This window comes from Mytilus edulis, chromosome 3 (assembly GCF_963676685.1).
Source record: "Mytilus edulis chromosome 3, xbMytEdul2.2, whole genome shotgun sequence".
Classification (NCBI taxonomy): domain Eukaryota; kingdom Metazoa; phylum Mollusca; class Bivalvia; order Mytilida; family Mytilidae; genus Mytilus; species Mytilus edulis.
In genome coordinates this window covers 84,268,649-84,288,354 of record NC_092346.1, presented here as the reverse complement: position 1 = coordinate 84,288,354, position 19,706 = coordinate 84,268,649, and the positions used below count along the sequence as shown (strand labels likewise).

Genomic DNA, 19,706 nt, shown 5'->3' with positions numbered 1-19,706 from the left:
TCATTGGTATAAAATTTTAGGAGAAACTATTTTTTTTTTCAAAGTGGTCCTATTTTAAGCATATAAGGTTTTGAGAGATACTAGTTTAATCTTTTTGAATTCCTTAAAAGTAATTTAAACTTTAACAACACAAGCAACATAAAGAATATATTGCTTTTGTGTATTTTTTTTCAGTGTTTTGCAAGAATTGAACAAAGTGTATTTATTATCTTTAAAATGAGTCTTTATTGTAAAACAAAAATATGCCGTCCTACGCTCTGATAAAAGTTGATGTACTTCAAAAACTCTTTCATACAGCAACATCATATATAGTATTAGAACCTTTCTATCGTTTCACATAATTCGACTTCATTTGATGTGACTGTATTTAAAGATCTCTCATGATCCTTGTAAAAAATAACACGAACAAAAAGTGAAATAAAGGCTTTCAAATTAATAATATTGACAAAAGTAAAATCACAAAAATACTGAACTCCGTGGAAAATTCAAAAGAAAAGTCCCTAATCAAATGGCAATGTCCCTGACGCCAACCTCTAGTAACATGGTACAGGATAGATTTTGTTCATGTAGTTTTAGATAAAATACTACTACCCTTCAGTTATAGATGACAAACACTTCAATAACCCTACCAAATGCTGTAATGTTTATTTATTTAACGAATTATTCAATTTTGTTATTTTAGCAACAACAAAAATTGTCGGTAAGGTACAATTCCCCAAAAATAGTTATCTGTAGCCATACGAATGCCAAATTCTATAAACATGTATTGATAACAAATCAGGTAAAGGCTGTCTCTTTTATGGCATACTTTCATTGTCTTTCACTAAGTTTCTCATTGCTGTTGTTTCGTACTTAACTTTAATAGTCTCCTAGTGAAGAATTTCAGCAGTGATCTATATTAGATGGGAATAAGAAGATGAGAGCTTTATACATAATACGTTTTACTTATAAATCCGCAGAATAATTGTAATTGGTCTCCAGGTCCCTGAGCGGCCCATAATTACACTATTTTTTATATCTACAAATAAATCCAATTGGGGAAGTAATTATTCGACTAATAATTTTATTATTGGGTGATTGGAGAAATTTCATTTTCGCTCGAAGTATCTGTTAGTTTGCTATTATAAAAATGTAAAGAACTGCAGGCGCTTTCCGTTAGAGCTTTTTTCTTCTATTGATTCAATCAGCCTGCTATATGTAAAGAATAGTATCACTGGAGCTATTCACAATTCTTGTTAATTTCAAGGCGTGGGAAGCAAAGAACATATTTTAATGACGAGGCAAACAAAAACTTTGAGTGACGTATAAAAGTTCAAAGTGGTTCATCATTATGCAAAGAAGTGTTATACTATTCTGAAAGTACTTCTGGATTACAATACATCAAACAGTCCGGACTGTTGGTACTATAACATCAAATCTGATAACTACCACCAATTTGACTATGGAATGGAATGGAACAGAACCACTGGTCAACTCAACAATATCTGACCTATACCCGGTACCAGTTGGTATTATTGCTTTGTTGGCAATTTTATATGGAAGCATTTCTGTCGCTGCTATCATTGGAAATAGTTTGGTAATAAGTGTCATCATCATTAATAAAAAGATGCAAACAGTAACTAATATTTTCATCGCAAATTTAGCGTTCGCTGACGTCATTTTGGGTATGTTCACCATTCCATTTCAATTCCAAGCGGCTTTATTGCAGAGATGGGTCGTTGCCGATTTTATGTGTTGGGTTGCACCTTTTGTCAAAGACTTATCCGTAAATATAAGTATTTTCACCTTAACGTGTATTGCCATAGATAGATATATAGCTGTACTGTATCCATTGAAAGCCGGTTTTAAGAAATCTGTTGCCGCTGTGATTTTAGTCTTTATTTGGGTTTTTGGGACAGTTTCAAGCATTCCTCAAGCACTGTATATGAAAGTCACTCAAGTTCCAGAGAACGCAACTGGAAAAACAAAACCGTTCTGTCGACCGTTTTTTCCGCATAAAGATTTTGGAAGATACTATTTTGTGTATCTTTTGTGCATACAGTACATATTACCACTGATAGTTATTAACTTCTCGTACATAAGAATAGCATACAGAATATGGGGAACAAAGGCACCCGGGGATTATATAAATAGACGTGATGACATTCGTGCCAGGAACCGTAAGAAGGTAAGAAGAATTTTTTTACACAATATTTAATTGTATTGTTTGTACTTTTTATAGATTTTGATATGAGCGATTCCTTAAAACAGTATTCGTATTTAAGACACCAACAACCCCCAGTAAACATTGTAATGTGAAATTTACCTGAACTATAGAATTCTTCAAAATGTTGTATAACTCTGTTATTGCTTTGTTAACGATAAGGCTTATAGTTTCATTATTTAGTCATTTGTTTTTAACAAAGCAACACACAATAACTATTTTCAATGGTTGTAAAATGTCAATGTATTCTAAAATTTGAAAGCGTTGCAGAAAACAGAAGACCGTACTTTGATCTATAATGGTTTACTTTTAAAAATTGTAACTAGGATGGAGAGTTGCCTCATTGGCACTCATACCACATCTTCTTATATCTATATGCTTGACTATTTCAATAACTCTATTAAGTTCTTTGAATTTTAAAACTCGTATTTTGAATACATATTCTTTTAAAAGCAGAGCTAATTATTTCCTCTCAGCATATAGTTTCACGATGGCTTAAATAGTAAACTAAAAACAAAATTTAAATGTGTTTTCCTTACTGGAACAGCAGTTTTAAAACTCAAATGAAGGTGAAACAAACACTAAAATTGGTGACCTCCTGCTGTTGTTTTTTTCTATGGTCGGGTTGTTGTCTCTTTGGCATATTCCCCATTTCCATTCTCAATTTTACTAAAATAACAGTATATAAAAAAGCAAAAGCAAAAAGATAAACTTTAAGTTTTCATTCAAAAACTGCGAACACTCATTTATACGGCTCATTATGGTTTATCATGTAGTAAAAACAGGTAGTAAATTTTGTCAATAGATTAGTAAGATAACTGACATTCAAATTCCACTTCGCTTCGTAGGTTTCCCGATATAAACTGAGATACTGTGAGGAAAGTGATAAAACATCTTTATTATCTGGGTTTTGTGGTTTCTATATGTTCTTCAGGTTACGTGTAGACAAGGGATCTTTACATTCATTGGATAACCTATAAGTAAGGACGAGATCTCTTAATGTGTAGAAATACAAATTGCTATGTAAAAGAAAGACCCAATAAACATGAATTTAAGTTGTAATCTTAATATGTACCTGTAGTTTTGCATTAATGCAGTCGTCGTTTAGTTGTGTGTACGTTTGAACACAAATTGATATATCAGTCTTATTGTTCAATATTCGAATATTTCAAAAACTTTAGAAACAGAAGTAAAAGCAAAAAAAGAAAACATAAAATGAAAATATATTTATATATATATAATTTACTGACGCGTATATTGATTTATTAGGTCACTAGCGCACTGTGTAGCTAATATTATAATATTCCCATAAAGAAACATAAAAATAAAGCACAGTAAATCTTAATTCACCTTAATTGGTCAATATAAGTTATGTAACATACATGAGTAGGTTCCAATAAATTGGTTTCACTAATGAGGTCATCATTTAAAAAAATAATTATACACAGAGATATTAAAATATAAAAAAAGTCTGAACAATGAATGGCTACTAGAAAATTTTAGCAACAATTTTTCACTAATCCATTATAACTAAGGAGAGGTGGAACATGACGCGTGGACAACCAAAACTCATTAGTCGAGGAGAAACTGACAACTTCATGGCAAAAAAAAAGGAAGACAACAAAAATGAAAGAAAAAAAATCAGTGCTGTACGTAAAGTTGGTATAATGGCTATGTTGTAAGATACAATTGTTTTATGTTATTATAAAATTTTGCATTAGGAGACATTTAATCCAAAATCATTTGTTTGTATCTTCTAGGCAACACGTTGATGAACCTCCAAAGGGGTTTAGGGCTTGTTTAGAATGTCATTCTCGTTAAAAAAAATGTAAATACTCAAGAGGCTGTTCTGTTTTGGTCACCTGATTTAAAAAAAAAAGTAGAATAAATATAACAAATAACATCTGAGGAAACTGAAGGCTTGAAAAATGGAAGTACATATATTATGCAATTATAGGGACCAATTATTGGCTTTTATTATACCTCATTGTTTGTCAAAGTTCGTAAAGCATCAGTTTTCAGTCATTTGTAGACCAGGCAAATTAGCTTCATGTTCAGAAATACGAAAGGCTGAAACAACCAAATAGTAAAATGGGAAGCGGTGTTACTGAAAATTAAATTCAAGATTGACGAACTTTTTTGAAAATTGCTCTTGAGTGAAATCAATTAAGGAAAAATTCACTTTTTAGCGCTTTGTTTCTTGTAATGGGTCGCCTTCTAACTCCAAAGAGTTGTTACACGAACTCTCTTAAGAACTATATAAAAATAAACTTATCATAATTGCCAATATTGGCAATAAGCCAATATATGCATGGTCCATAAATATTTTGCTTTGTGGTTTGTTTTCATCTCTATACAATCGTTTTCGTATATGTACTTTTTTTTAGAGGACTGTTCTCAAAAACTAAGGATTTTCTTATCCCAGGCATATATTACCTTAGCCGTATTTGGCACAACTTTTGGGAATTTTGGATACTCAATGTTCTTCAACTTTGCACTTGTTTGGCTTTATAAATGTTTTGATAAGAGCGTCCTTTCATGAGTCTTATGTAGACGAAACGCGCGTCTGGCGTACTAAATTATATTCCTGGTACCTTTGATAACTATCTGTCACTTCAATATCTTCAGTGTAATTTTGGTATTCGAACCCAATCCTATTTTAATTATTCTCCAATCCATTAAATATTTGCACTGGCGCTTTGTTAATTGTATATATTTTCTAATTCTTGTAAATTAATTGGTCCAGTGGTCTAAACAAATGTTAATAAGATACACATGAGCCAGGATAGTGATTCTTTTACCATATTTTTTAATTTGAAGTTAATAAAGTCAACTAAGCTTTGTTTACATTATTTTCTTTCAAAGGAAGCTGTGGGTTGGAAGTCTACCTTTATTTCTAATGAGTTTTGTATAATAATAAGTATTGCAGATTTATTTTATGTTTGATCAGGGCTTTATATCAAAGCCATAATAACAGAATGGATATAATAACAGGAAATACATTGTACTGTAAATTCTTTTCATCAAGTGCACTGAGGATGCAGACAACACATGATCTAAGCTCCGCCTACTCACGTGAACTTTCTACTGACTTTATGACCATCAGCTGTACTGACTATTTTGATAAGCTCACAGGCTCACGTGAACATTTTGATTTTTTTGATTATAAAACAATAACTGTATCGCATATACGACAATGGACGCATTTACGGAAATAATTTATTTAAACTGTTTGCAGAAATAAAAAGAATGTAATAAATATAATTAAATTGATTAAAAATTAAGTGTTAGCTTTCTGTAGCAGCATAATTCTGAGTTCGAACTCTCAATGTTTGTTAATTGTCCTCTTACATCATAATGACAGGTTAGTAATAACCAAAAAGAAAAGACGAAGAAAAAGTGGGATTGGTTATACATTCAAAACACTAAATTTACTTTAAATGGTGTCGTAATGCCAATAGGTACGTCTTTCAACATAGCTAGATACACATAAATATACACTAAACAGTTACATTATATACCAATAGATGAAGGCAACCAGTGAAAAAAGTAAAGTTTGCCTTTTATATAATGTATATGCTTCTCTTTTATTTTTATATATTTCTGTCATAATTATCCACTGTCACTCCTTCATTGTATATATGTTATTGTAGTTTGTCTTTAATTTGTTGTCATAACCATTTATTGTCAATGTGTTAGTGCTAATAAGGTTATCTTATCTTATCTATAAATGTGCAATTGAAATGTGTTGGCTTGCCAACATCCATTTCTTACAAAATGTAAATTTAGCATGAATTATTGTCAAATTGATCAAAATATGTGGAGAAATAAAACAGTGCATTATTTTGTTCGATTTATCGGAAGTGAAGTTAAGCATGGGTGCAATTTGGGTACTCCTCAATACAGAATCTTCGGTCGTTTGTAATTCGTTACAAATCCACTCAGTAGATAATGAAAATCAAATTTGTGGATGTGTATAGAAACATGAGGATATATCGTATCTACAAAATGAACATACTAGAATTGAACATAAAATTCGTCATATCTAAAAAAAAAAAAGAAGTCAGCTGAAATTTCTAGTCAGAATCTTTGACCATTTTGCATTTGGTGCATATTTTTTTTCTTTCGTCAAATACAAAAATGACCAATCAAATTGGAACTAACGAAATAAATACTTCATCATTAACACAACGAGAACAACGAATGAATTGATGAGAGAAATAAATTGTACACATCCATATTAAATTTGAGTTTTTGGTAAGCTATCCAGGTTTTAAAAATCATTTGCAGAATCAATATATTCGTCATGTCACAGTTTGTGTTAAAATATGGCAACGATTATTTTTTTTAATGTATCCTATATTTTAACATTGTTTTTTGTTCTAATTGCTATTTGTTTTTTTCTCAACTTTAGGTAAACTATTCAGTTTTTGCCGTCTAATTATATGTACATTGTATTTTTAAAGAATTGAATGCTTCCTTTAGTAATTTCATAGGGGTGTAAAAGCGTTGACCGAAGTACATTTTGTATGAAACGCGGAAGCACTTCATTCTAAAAATGTGCGCACGGTCAACACTTTTACAACCTTATGAAATTACTAAAAGAAGCATTCAATACTTGTTATTACATTTTTTGCAATGACAATCGAAAAAAACTATTTTGTGATATCACGTGTCATCGTGAATTTTAAACTTCATTGGGCTATCAAGGTGAATTCTAGTATGACGAACAAGCGTTATTATCCAATTAATCAGAATAACGAATTCTCCTGAAACATACATGTAATGTAACTATATATTATTTAAACTATGCACGGGTTTTAATTACTAGTATGTTATTTCAATGCATGATTTATAAGGTTATGAATATTCGGTGTATTCCGAAGCATTCTATATAATAGGGGCTTTTAAAGATGACAAAATATAATTCAAAGTGTGAAGAAACAAACTCATATCATGCGGTTTTTTCATGAGAGTAAAATAAACATTTTTTGTCGATTGCGGGACTTACACTACTAATGCATGTACTATGACCAAATAACTAAAACTTAAATAATATACAGAGGCAAATGTTCCACAACAATCAGATCGAGAATATGTCGATTTAGTGTTTGTCACAGTTCGACAAGTTTGGCTTATTTGTTCGTATGTTTGTTGGTTTTGTTTTTGTTTTTTTTTGTTTTGTTTTTTTTGGGGGGTGGGGAGGGGGGGCTGATTTTAGCACTTTAAACAACAGATAAAATCCAAAATACACTTGCATTCGAAGGCGATATGAATAGACTTAATTCTTACAAATTTTTATAAATTTATGTTACTTAGTTTGTCACCATCCAGTCTGTGTGGTTTCCTGTAAAAGTTCCTTTCGATCCGCAGGGAATAAACCTTTGAGTTGTCATACCAGTATTTGTTTAAGTTTTTAATCGTTTGAATCCGTCTTGTATATAATTAAGCACACCCTAGCTTGCTTTTCTGAGCCGCTGAAGATAATTTTCGCAAAGACCTTTATATGTTGCACTGTATCGTTTACGACATTTATAATTAAATTGGATTCCAGGAATTATCCTATAATTGCCTTCTGCCTATGAAACTGTTTTCAGATAGTGTTGTCGGTAAGATTGTATCAATTGTTATAGAAAAAAATGTAAAGAAACCGTTTTGATGGGTAAGAAGGTAATAAAATAAAGGTCATTTATTTATACCCTCATTATATCTACAAGGAGTCTCTTTTACCTCAGAGAATTCGTAAAAAGACAGGATACACTTGAGATATAAACTGTCCCCATAAAATTATATCAGAATAAATTTTCAAAGCTAAGTTGTTTTGTGAGTAATGATATGATATCGTTTATTTTATTCAAATTTACTTGTGTAAACCATAGACGTATTTCTTTTGGTGTAATGTGGAAATCATACTCTTAAGATGAAAATTCCTGTAATTAACAAAAATGGTAGAAGGTTCTTTGCATTAACTCCTAGGATTTACAACAGAATGGGAGAGGAGAGAGAAATTATAAAAACTTCCGACTTCGGTAGGTTTGCAGTATCCAAAGCAAATTAAAAATATTACCATCGAGTTAATTCCTCTGCCATCTTACATTTTTATATACATCTCAGTATGTTCAACCCTTATTTTAGTTTTGTGTGAGGCCTTATGTCTGGTCCAGTTTTCCTAACATTGCAAGTTGGTTATTTTCTTCTCCCTCAACAATCCGTCTAACTGGTGAATTTCCGGCTTTTAACTGAAAAAATGTCCCATTTGCCTGTAGGACAATTCGTAATGTCAACACTTATGAACGTGTCCATGAATCAGTAGACGGAAAATTAGTTTATGTAGATACAATCTTGTGTAGAAAATTGATTTAAAAGCGTCATTTCTGTTTTTGCATTATTTTCCTATAACGAATTTTTGACTATAGGCGTAATTTATAAAAACATTGCCTTCTACGGGGCGCCGAATGGGTCTTGAACTTTTTGTTATCAAAATCAATTTTGTGTACACAAAATTCAATTCTGTCATAACAAAATCATTTTTGTCTTACAAAACTATGTGATACAGACTTGTTTTAAGAGAACTTCAATTGTGTAATGACAAAATTCATTTTTGTAGACAAAATTCGGTTTATATAAACTTATTTGCATACACAATTGACTTTTGTTACATGATATGGAAACTAAAACACAAAAGTCATTTTTGTCACAAAAGTCAATTTTGTCTACTCAAAAATAAACACAAAAATTGAATTTTGTCATGACAAAAATGAATTTTATCTGTTTTCGAGTACAAAATCACAAGAGTCCTATTCGGCGCCCCGTACCTACTGCCAAAAGAAAATCACACAATTTTTTAATCCAATAAATTATCAAACTTAATACTTAAATGAGAAAAACAAATTGGAATTGTGTCAAGAAAAGTTTGAAATTATTTCAACGAGAAAGGGGATCCTCATGAAAAACATAGAAAAAAGCTTTTACGGTTGACCGGAAGATTATATGTTTTTGCTATTGTTCCGGCTAGCCGAAATAATAGACAAGGCCTATTACATATATATAACCAGTTAGCTTTGAGTTCTTACATGAAATATTTGCTTCATAATCAAAACGAATAATTCAATAGTTTGGAGGAAACATATTATGATAGGACTGCAGCATGGACACATGTATCTAGTCGACACTGTATACATGTAGTAGAGAATCTAACTAATTCCACACAGCGACTTGATTTTCAAAAAAATCCACTCATTTATATTCAACCCGAAATTCAGTGGGACATCATATATTTTTTTGGAAAACATTAAAGACAATCATAGGCTTTTCTTTATTTTGCGTTTCAATACTGAGTTACATTTGCATATTCAATATTGAAGTAGTAAATAAGGGAATAACTAAGAAGTGACTGGCAACTCAAAACCAGACAGTAAATCTTTTTTTAAGTTATTACGTTTTATAGTCGGATTTGGTTTTTGATTAGCCCAAGAAAGGTTTTGCTTTATGCAGTGCCAAAATTTAAGCATCGGCAGTGTTTTTATAAGTAGCCAAGTGTAAAACTGATTATGTTTATATAAATAAATTATCTAAAAGAAAAATCAGGGATATATCAAATTCCATTAAGATGACTAACAACATATGGTCCGAGACCACAATTGTCGTATAGTCCCTAGTGTTGACAGTGGGTTACTTGCCATTAATTTTTATACCCCTTCCAAATTTATTTCTCCATGTTTAATGCCTCAAATTGCAAGTAGGGGGGTGAAATTACACTGTAAAAAAATTTGGGTCCAGAATTTTAAAGGAAAGTAGGTTTGGTCCAGCTGAAAAAGGTTAAAAATTAGCACTTCGGAAGCTGTCAAAAGATTTCAAGACGCCCTAAACATAGAAATGTCCATATTTTGAGTTAGAGCCGATGAAGTTTTCTATAATTTTGATATAATTTGTCCCAAAAGTAGTACAACACACTGTAAAAATTTCTTTGAGAAAGCGCAGGTGGGATTTTTTTTATTTTCATTTATGTTCTAAAAGAAATGCACTACGAAATAATTGTGTTCTCGGACCATATATTGCTTTTAATTTTCCTCTATGGTTTGTTGAACTTTATTCCAGTTTGTCAGTAAACATTTAGAGTGGATAAATACAGTAGGATATAGACACACACTCAAAAACTAGACGAAGAAAAGTGCTTTTCCTGAATATTTCCAGTCCACTTATTTCAGAAATCACCAAACGGCCGTTGTCCAAAAAGCAATTATGTCAAGTATCAAAGTAAAATCATATCTATACAACCCGGTAATACAGGCAATACAAATTGATGCCTATATTTGACAGCCATACTATTATGTTGTCTTATATTTATTCATTGAAAGCAATAAACCTATGGTGAATGCACTGGATTCATATCTTTGGTCTGCACTAATTGCATGTAGTTTGCAAAATGGTTATTGTGGATATGTTTAGAAGACAAAGTGATTGTTTTCTTACACGAAACCTTAAGTACTTCATTAATTTTAAATCTAAGAACCTGTTGTGAAACAAGTTAAGGTATTCTACACTTATAGAATTGACGGTAATATAAGGCGGTATCAATCGTGTATAAGCTTCTTCCGAGACACTTATGAACGTTATCAATCATTTGTTCATACATGTACGTCTAAGATTAATAAACACAGTTGTATTGCCCCTAAAAAAGGAATAGCCAAGAATCTCAAACTTTGCCAGAGAAAAGACTTAGTATTTAAAAAAATATAAAACAGAATAGTCGTTGCTTAAACACTTTTCATTTGGCAGAATTTAAAATAATGTAGCATGTAAACGGTTCCGCCAGCAGTCGGAGTTAATACAATTGTTCTGTGTTTGAAATGTCTTTCTGAATTTGAGTTCATTGATTCAAAATAGATTGGTCACGTGTACCTGTAATTCGTGGTTTGTTTTTAGAGTTATTCTCAGCCTGTAACATTTTCGCATTAGATATTCATGTCATTTCAAGTTAAATATATTTTGTACTCTAAAAGTGAATTTCCTGGAAAATGACATTTTGAATTGTATGCGGGATAGGTCGGACATGCAAGCGGAAGCTGAGGAACTGGTTCACATAAAGCATGATTATACCCTTAATTCCGATCCTGATTCCGTTCATTCATTCCTTTTACATCCAGTCGATACTTTTTATTTGAATGAAAGGTGACTTGGGTTGATCTATAAGCATGAAAAGTTGAAAGTTCTGACGTACTGTTGAGCGAATGATCCTAATTTTAATTTCAATATATTTTATTTGCTCATTGATTCTAACAAATGATGCCTAACGAAAATAGTCTCTGTTTCTTAGAGACGCAGTCAAATAATGCGATTATTCTATTCAGTTTTGTTTTTAAAATTAACAATAAGGACCTACAAAATAGAAATTAATGCATCTACATAAATAAACTGTCAGTTTTAGTTCTGACGATTCCATGAATAGAAAATCTGAGTAAAAGGATATAAATCTGGAGTTGTGTAAATCAACTCAAGTATTTGTATCTCTAGCAAAGTATTTTGCCAAAAAACAGCGATTTCAATTTCATCATAAACACTTCTTTCGGTTCTTATATGATATCAACAGGCTCTCCTCGTAGGTGATTAAAACAAAAGGAAAACGAATTTTAAAAGTGCAATATGTGATTGGTTTTTTTCAGGTTGCACTTTTTATACATACTCAGTTGTAGCAGCTTACTAAATAAAGATACTTGTGACTAATTCAATAGAGAATTACTCATTTCCTTTCCTTAGCAAAATGAAGTATTCAGAAGTAAAACAAAGGTATAAATGAAGATATAGGATACAGCAGTTAATTGGGAAATTTGGAGACAATAATTATTTCCAATTTAAATTGCTCGCTTATTACAAAAGGTTCGGGGATAACCCCCTAAATTTGTTCCAATCACGTTGTTGTCAAAAAATTTTCACTCATCATGAGTGCGCGCTATTTCGTTCAGCCGTTTTTTTTTCTGTTAGAGGTTACATTTAGTTCTGTCAAATAGTATACTGTTCTATTGAAAGAGACATTCGAGTTATTGCTATAGTACTGTCAGAGAGAAGTACTTTTCTATAATCAGCTTATTGACTGCAAGGGGGACCCTGTGCGCTTTTTATTGTTAAATACTGGAAGGCTGCTTTGTGTACGACCACGAAAGACTTGTTTTTGTTGTGTGACAAAAGACTGTAAGGTTACTTCTATTACTCTATAGAGAGAAGCACGTTTCTTGTGTGTTATTTTTCTATTTGTATAAGTTAGTACGCGCTTTTCTTTTGTTAAAGACCGCAGTAGGAATTTTGCGAATTGGGTTTTCATTTTCATTTGTAGCTATGCATGTATTTTTTTTCTTCATTACAATGATTTCCTCAATTTTGTGTTGCGAAATTTTCATTTCAATCCTGTCTAAGGCCAAGTTATATACTTTAAGCTCTTACCCGGCCAGAATATTAATTTTCTAGACCCTCCTGTCTCCCCCTCGGAAGAAAATAAAATTGGTCGTCTCTATAAGGATATATCCTGCACAATCAGAGAAGAAAGGAGAGGCAATATTTTATATTAGAATTTGAATGCGGAATTGTAACATTATGCAAACTTATGTTACTGCCTCATTGACTGATTAAAATCTACTTTTATTCGCACAGACGCTTTGATACTTTCATTAACGTAGCTTTGCAAACTCTACAATATTACATAAAAGTTATCGTTCAAAAGCCATTAACTACAGTGAAGGGTTTCCAAAGTCTTAATCTTAACTAATGGATAGAAGACTTATTATAAATGCAATGTCTAAGATTTGAAGTCTTCCGGGCAGTCGTCAACATTAATTTTGGTTAACTACACAATAGGCTAAAATCTGTCGTTCATTGACCGAGTGTCCCAGATAACGAAAAATAACGCGTTAATAAAAAATGGTTTGTATAATATATTGTCACTTAGACGACATATTGTCCTCTCTTTTGTTGTGTTGTGGGGTTGTTTTTTTGTTGCTTCTGTTATAAGTCAGGATTATGATCCATTGGTTTGATGTGTTTGAGCTTTTGATCTTGACATTTGATTAAAGACTTTTCGTTTTGAATTTTCATCGGAGTTCAGTATTTTTGTGTTTTTACTTTTTATGATGAATTGATGAGGCTAAATAAATATCATTAATCGATATATTAAACGAAGGTTCTGTTTAAAAATATGTGTAAAATATGCACCTAGGCAATGTTCATATATACTCTCCCATCTTATGACCTTTGGTAAAGTAAGACAATTCATTGGTTTGAAAAACAACACTATTCTAGGGGGCTAGTTTGTATATTGACAACAGTTTATTGTTGTTCTTTGCTTAGATCTTTAGTTAAACAACCATCGTACCCTCAACAATCATTAAACCCTCAAATGGTTATTTCAATATCTGATAAGATATACTTAGTCGTAGTTTTGCAATGATATTTGTTAAAAAAATATCATTGTTTCTTAGTTATATATTTATTGATAGCCATGGCTTATTCAACGAAAACCATTTTTCATATATTCGTCGCACCGCTATTTTAACATTACAGTCACATTAATAGACAGTTATTCTAATGGCCAATGGTATTGGAACAATTGTTTTATCATTTGCATGTAAAAAAAATACCAGAGTATATATACTGGTTATAAAGTGCTCACTATGTATTCAAATAGACCTCTGTAATCTCTTTGGATTTAATTTCTTAGACTACTGCTGCATGACAACTGTCTACATATAAAGACATTTATAAAATAACAATGATTTAACTGCTGCACTGCACTTAAGTTTGTAAACACATAACATTTTTTAGATTTATATATATTTCAGTGTTTTTCTTTTTTGAAACATTTCAAAGAAAGTATCATTAATACAATTATTCAAAACTGGACTCATAATTGTGAATTGATGTCAGTAGGATAATTCAATTTCTTTTTAATTTCAAGAAAAACTTGTAAAGTGAAATGCAATTAAGAAGAATTATATAATGGTAGAAAATCTCTCTTTATTTGTAAAGGAATTGTAGCAAGGAATCTTTTTCGGAATGCAATTGAAATAAAACAAAGAGCTTGGCATTTTTGTTCATATCGACTTGAATAAAACCCATGGTGGTGATCTATATTCTACTGCACTTATAAGAAGTTGAATCTATGTGCAAGATATATTTTTTACTATAAGAATGCGCTTGTCTCAGAAACGGTAAGGCATTAAGGATAAATTACTCAATCTAACATAACAACAAGGTTTATTCCATATATGAAAAATATGCAGAAGATTTACCAAGGTAACAATTTAAACATCATAGGTCGAAGACAAACAGAGGAAACAATTCCAAAACAAACAAAACTAAAGACTGAGTGAAACGAACCATACTTATAACCGCGGGTGATCTCTGGTAATCCTTGAGGGAAAGTAGATCCTAATCCAATAGGGACACCCGTTTAAGATTCAGCATAGAAATACTAAAGAAAACACAATCTGAAAAATCAAAACTCTCAATAAATACATTTAAAGACAAATATAGACTTGATGTGAACTTTGGTGGATAGTTGTCTTGTCGGCAATCCTACCACACCTTCTTATAGCTCTGTCTATATTATGAATTCGCATCAAACTTGTCAAAAGTAAGGATGGTTTTATCTCGTCTATCCTTTTTCCTTTTCATGATATTTTTGTGATATCTGTACATCTATTTCGACTTTCTACCCTTTACTATACAGCTGTATTCATTATAATGTAATTCGGTGAATGATTTGTCGGATACATTATCGTCCGTCATACGAACATATCTGCACAATTGACCAAAAGAAATGCAACATAAGAAAGAAAATGTGTTCTACTTGAAGTCTACAAGCAGTTAAATATTGACTGTATCAATTACAAAAACAATTGTTGGCGAAGTGTAACTGAATTGGAATCAGTTATGAGCTGTGGCAAAACGTTTGTCATATAATCTCATTTCCGTATGAAATGTTTTAAATAGCGATTTTTGGATCTAGCTCCCACTTTTCAATCAGTTAACAGATACAACTGTAGATTGAAGGGAGATTTAATAGGATTGCTTAAATTATTTTTGTTTATTATTTATCGTATTTGATGCTGTTCACTAAATGTATCAATTTTGAACTCCAATAATAACCAATGCATATGTTTACTTGTTTGTACATATTCATTGGATATAATGTTAATTAAACACGTTTGTGGATACTTTATGAGCACCACACTATTTTTATGATGTGAGCACATTATCAATTAATTAAAAAAAAATAATATTGATGTCTACATTTGTTCATATCTTCCCTTTGCTTTTTTCTGGAGTCATAAATATATCTTTTATACGTTTCAAATTCTTATATCTTAAGTTTGACCTTTATGCCCAGATTCTACACTTAATCTCGAGGTTTTTTTTTATTCTACTTTGCTGTTTTCTTTATTCGTGATTTCCCATTCTTTAATTCGCCATTACTTATGGTGTATCAGTCATTCAATTGTTTAGACAGGCCTGTTCGTGCGTCATTAATTAGACACTATAAGTAACAGTTAAGCTAATTTTCACTGTTTCTCCCAAAAAACAAAGCATAATTAACAGTAGGGATTGTTAAATTATCCGAATGATCTGTTACCCAGACACAATGCTAAATTACATTTGCATTCATTTTAGTGTACTGTGTTTCTGGTAACATACATAATGATAGTACTTTTTTTTAAATGGATTTAAGGATTCAGATCCAATGATATTTAAAACAACGAAAACACAGAAAATGAAGTTTTGGACAATGTTCATGTATGTACACATCGAGGTAAATGTACATATCGAGGTAAATTTGATCATTGGGAGTAATCCTTAGTTGCAGAGAAAATAATGAAACTTTGGAAATATAATCTTGTCAGAGGTTAGCATACGATCTCAATCGGCGGACATGTAAAAAAAAAGTGTAACTGTTCCAAGTCTACACAAATTTTCCAAATGAACGCAATAGAGAGTCCAAATAACTGATACCAGAATACAAATCTTAGATAGAAACAAAATTGAAAGAAAATCTCAAAGGAAGAAAACTAACCTTTAAGAGAGCACTGATAATCAAGATGGGACAAATACATTACAACAACTCAAAAACTACTGACGACAGACAAAGCTTTTGATTTTGCCATTCGATTAGGTACTTTCCGTTTGGAATTTTCCTCGGAGTTCAGTACTTTTGTGACTTTACATTTTTGGATACTTAAGTAGTTGATCATTTGACAGTAAATATGTACAACTACAAGTGTTACAAGAACAGCTGACGAGATTTCCATAAGCAGCCACATACGTCAGTAGTGATTATAATTATAATTTTGATAGTGTTCTTTTTTTCATAGATTTACGAAACATGACTTAATACTCTGAATAACACTTCTAAGATACAAATTGGATGTTAATGTGAAATATTCGGTTTAATTCTGTTAAATTTGTTTGCGTATGTTGTCCAGTCTAAAAAAAACTAACCTAAAAATTGCAAAAATGTTATATAGTATTTTATTTATTCGGATTTCTCTGTTTTGTTCTGTCTCATTGAGATTTACCTTGCATATGCCTATAAAAAGCCGAAATAAGTTACAATCCTTTAAAAGTCAGTTAAGGGGGATATTATATACAAGTACGTCCGAACCAGTGACAACTCTACAACAGATTGATCCATCAGATCACCAGCAGTGATGGTGATACATGGCTGTGTACATTCTGTATATACAGCTCGTCTAAACATCAGCCTAACAATGTTAGATCTGTAAATTTGCTTTCGCAATTGTTTTGTTCTTATATATATATATATATTTATTGATTGAAAAAAATCAAAATTAGGATACACAAGGAAGACAAAAAAGAGAGAGATTTTGGATGCACCAGTTACGAACTCTTGAACCTGATGGACTCAATGAGAGAGACGAAAAAAGATTTAAAAACAAATCAAAACCATAATTATCTTGAAATCATACAAATTAATTTATAGAAATTCATACAATTAATCGAACATCTATAAATGTGTTAAACTTTTATTCCAAGTTCATGTAGTTGTAGCTACAAACATATTTTATGTAACATGCAGGCGTTTTGGTGTTACGATATCTCAGTAGCATGGGTTCGAATCCCGGCGAGGGAAGAACAAAAAAATTTGCGAAAGCAAATTTACAGATCTAACATTGTTGGGTTGATGTTAAGACGAGTTGTATATATATATATATTCATTATCTTCATACAAAGTAACGTATTAAACCACAAATGTCACAAGCTTTCCATCGTCATAGAAGAAATATTACCTAAAGCCGAACTACGTACCTACTTCCATCTAAAGTGAGACAGTGGCAATCTGATCAATCGTTTAAACCTTAAATCCTAATTATTGTATTTGAGACGATTAGTTGATGTATGCACTATGTTCTAACTTAATATAAGATCATTTTCTACCAGACTTGGCTGAATTAAGACTGGTACTTCCTGTTGATTCGCGTCAGTGTCAATCGTTTGGCATTGAAAATTCTTTCACATTATAATTTTATCAATGAATTCTATAATACGATTCTATTTATGAATAAGATGGTAACGAAATTTACTGCTGTACACATTTGTTTAATGTTCAACAATTCCACATTTGAGTTGTTTGTAGTTGGAACATAAAATTTAATACGCATTAAAATAAAATATAACATCTCTTCAAGTGTTGAACAATGTTTGCCTCGTTATACCATTGACTTCTTTAAAAAATTGTCTAAACGATGGCGGACTTCTTTAGGTTTGATAAATCAAACGATGAAAACTTAAGTTTTAAACTTTGAATCTAAATAAACATTTGATTTATCTGTAATTACGAATTGTTCGTGTCAGGATTCTTTAATGTTTGTTTTGAATGATTATATAAAAGAATTTAATGTCTTAATCGTCTGGATTAGAAATGGGATGGAGGTTGGATTTTCAAAGGCTATACCAAATAGATATTCAGAACGATAACACGATTATGTGAAATGATATATTAACCCTGCTTTAGACTAGACCGATACGCTGATCTAAAAATTTCACATCCTAGTTCACAAGGTAACAAACTTCACTTTTTTGGTTTGGTCCCCATTTGGGGTTCATACCCATATCCTCTCGTGATTGCATGCTACCACGAGACCACAAAAGTGGTTTCTAGATAAGAATCAACTGTAACTACTTGTATTTTAAAAGTAAACTGACATAAACACTTTTTTGTACCAATGGCGAATTATATGTCTTTGTTCACACATATAAAAAAGATGAATAAGTTACAAAGTTTGGACCTGGTATTTTAATTGATTCCGTGTCTTTATAATAGATCCTATTTAGATCACTATAACTCATGTCGCAGTATTTTATACCTAGTGGGAGAGAATCTTAATTCCAAAAAGCTTATTACCATAAAGTGTGGAATTTATTCTCTACAGAAATCCTATCGATATTTTATTTGTAACAAAATCCCTATCGACATTTTCTTAATATGGTTCCTTTACATAACTCTTTAAGCTCTAGACTATCTGACTTCCGGGTACTTGAAGGAACACTGATATATTGTTTTCAACATATATAGTTGTATATGCTTTACTTTTTGGAATTTTGAATCCTCAATGCTCTTCCACTTTGTACTTGTTTGGCTTTTTAACTATTTTGATATGAGCGTCACTGATGAGTCTTACGTAGACGAAACGCGCGTCTGGCGTACTTAATCATAATCCTGGTACCTTTGATAACTATTTAGTAGAACTAAGTGTTTATTGCCGATTAGAATTAACTCCTTGTCAACATCCTCAGTCTGTTTTCTGTTAGGCTTCTTTAATACCAATCTTAAAGTCTGTCTATTTTAATTTATTGTATCGCTGTCTTACTCGGTCATGTCAATGTATCAAACAGCCTTGTTTTCTTTTTCTTTTTTTCGGCTTCATGTCTGTAGAGGTTTTGTTGTTTGTAAGGTTTTCTGAATATATCAGGTTTAGCACATATCAAGCTATAAAACTATGTATTGTTGCTCAATGTAAAGGGGTAAAGACAAATAAACAGTGTTATCATCAAAGTTGAATTCAACAATGCATCAGTTCTATCAAGTATCATGAAATATCTAAACAGTTTGATTATTCACAAATTATGTAAAAGGAAACTTATTAATAAATACCAGTTAAGATTCTGTAACAAAAAATAAAATAACAAAAATACCAAACGCCGAGGAAAATTCTAAACTGAAAGTATCTAAGCAAATGGCAAAATCGGACGTTCGCACATATCAAACGAATGTATAATAACTGTTATATACCTGACTCAGTACAGGCAATACCTTGCTGGAAGGGGGTTATAGCCACATAAGTATAACGTATCTTTGATTAATCTGAATAAAAAACAGGGGAGACCTTTTAGAAACTTTAATTTCATCATAGCTCATGTACACTTCACCATTCTTAATTGCAACTACAGAATTTTTTCTCTCAGTTACCAAACGTAAAGATAAAATGTATATGTTTAT

At 31.4% G+C, this 19,706-nt stretch overlaps 1 protein-coding gene across 1 annotated transcript in view; it reads left to right on the top strand.

The window, feature by feature from the left end:
• The first annotated feature begins 1,383 nt into the window (after window positions 1-1,383).
• The window catches only part of LOC139514961 (neuromedin-K receptor-like), a 46,279-nt gene continuing 27,956 nt past the window's right edge, over window positions 1,384-19,706 (top strand). Inside the window, exon 1 of the mRNA XM_071304537.1 lies at window positions 1,384-2,167. Within this exon, the coding sequence (XP_071160638.1) occupies window positions 1,442-2,167 (726 nt within the window). The 5' untranslated portion in view covers window positions 1,384-1,441. The remainder of the gene's footprint in view (window positions 2,168-19,706) is intronic.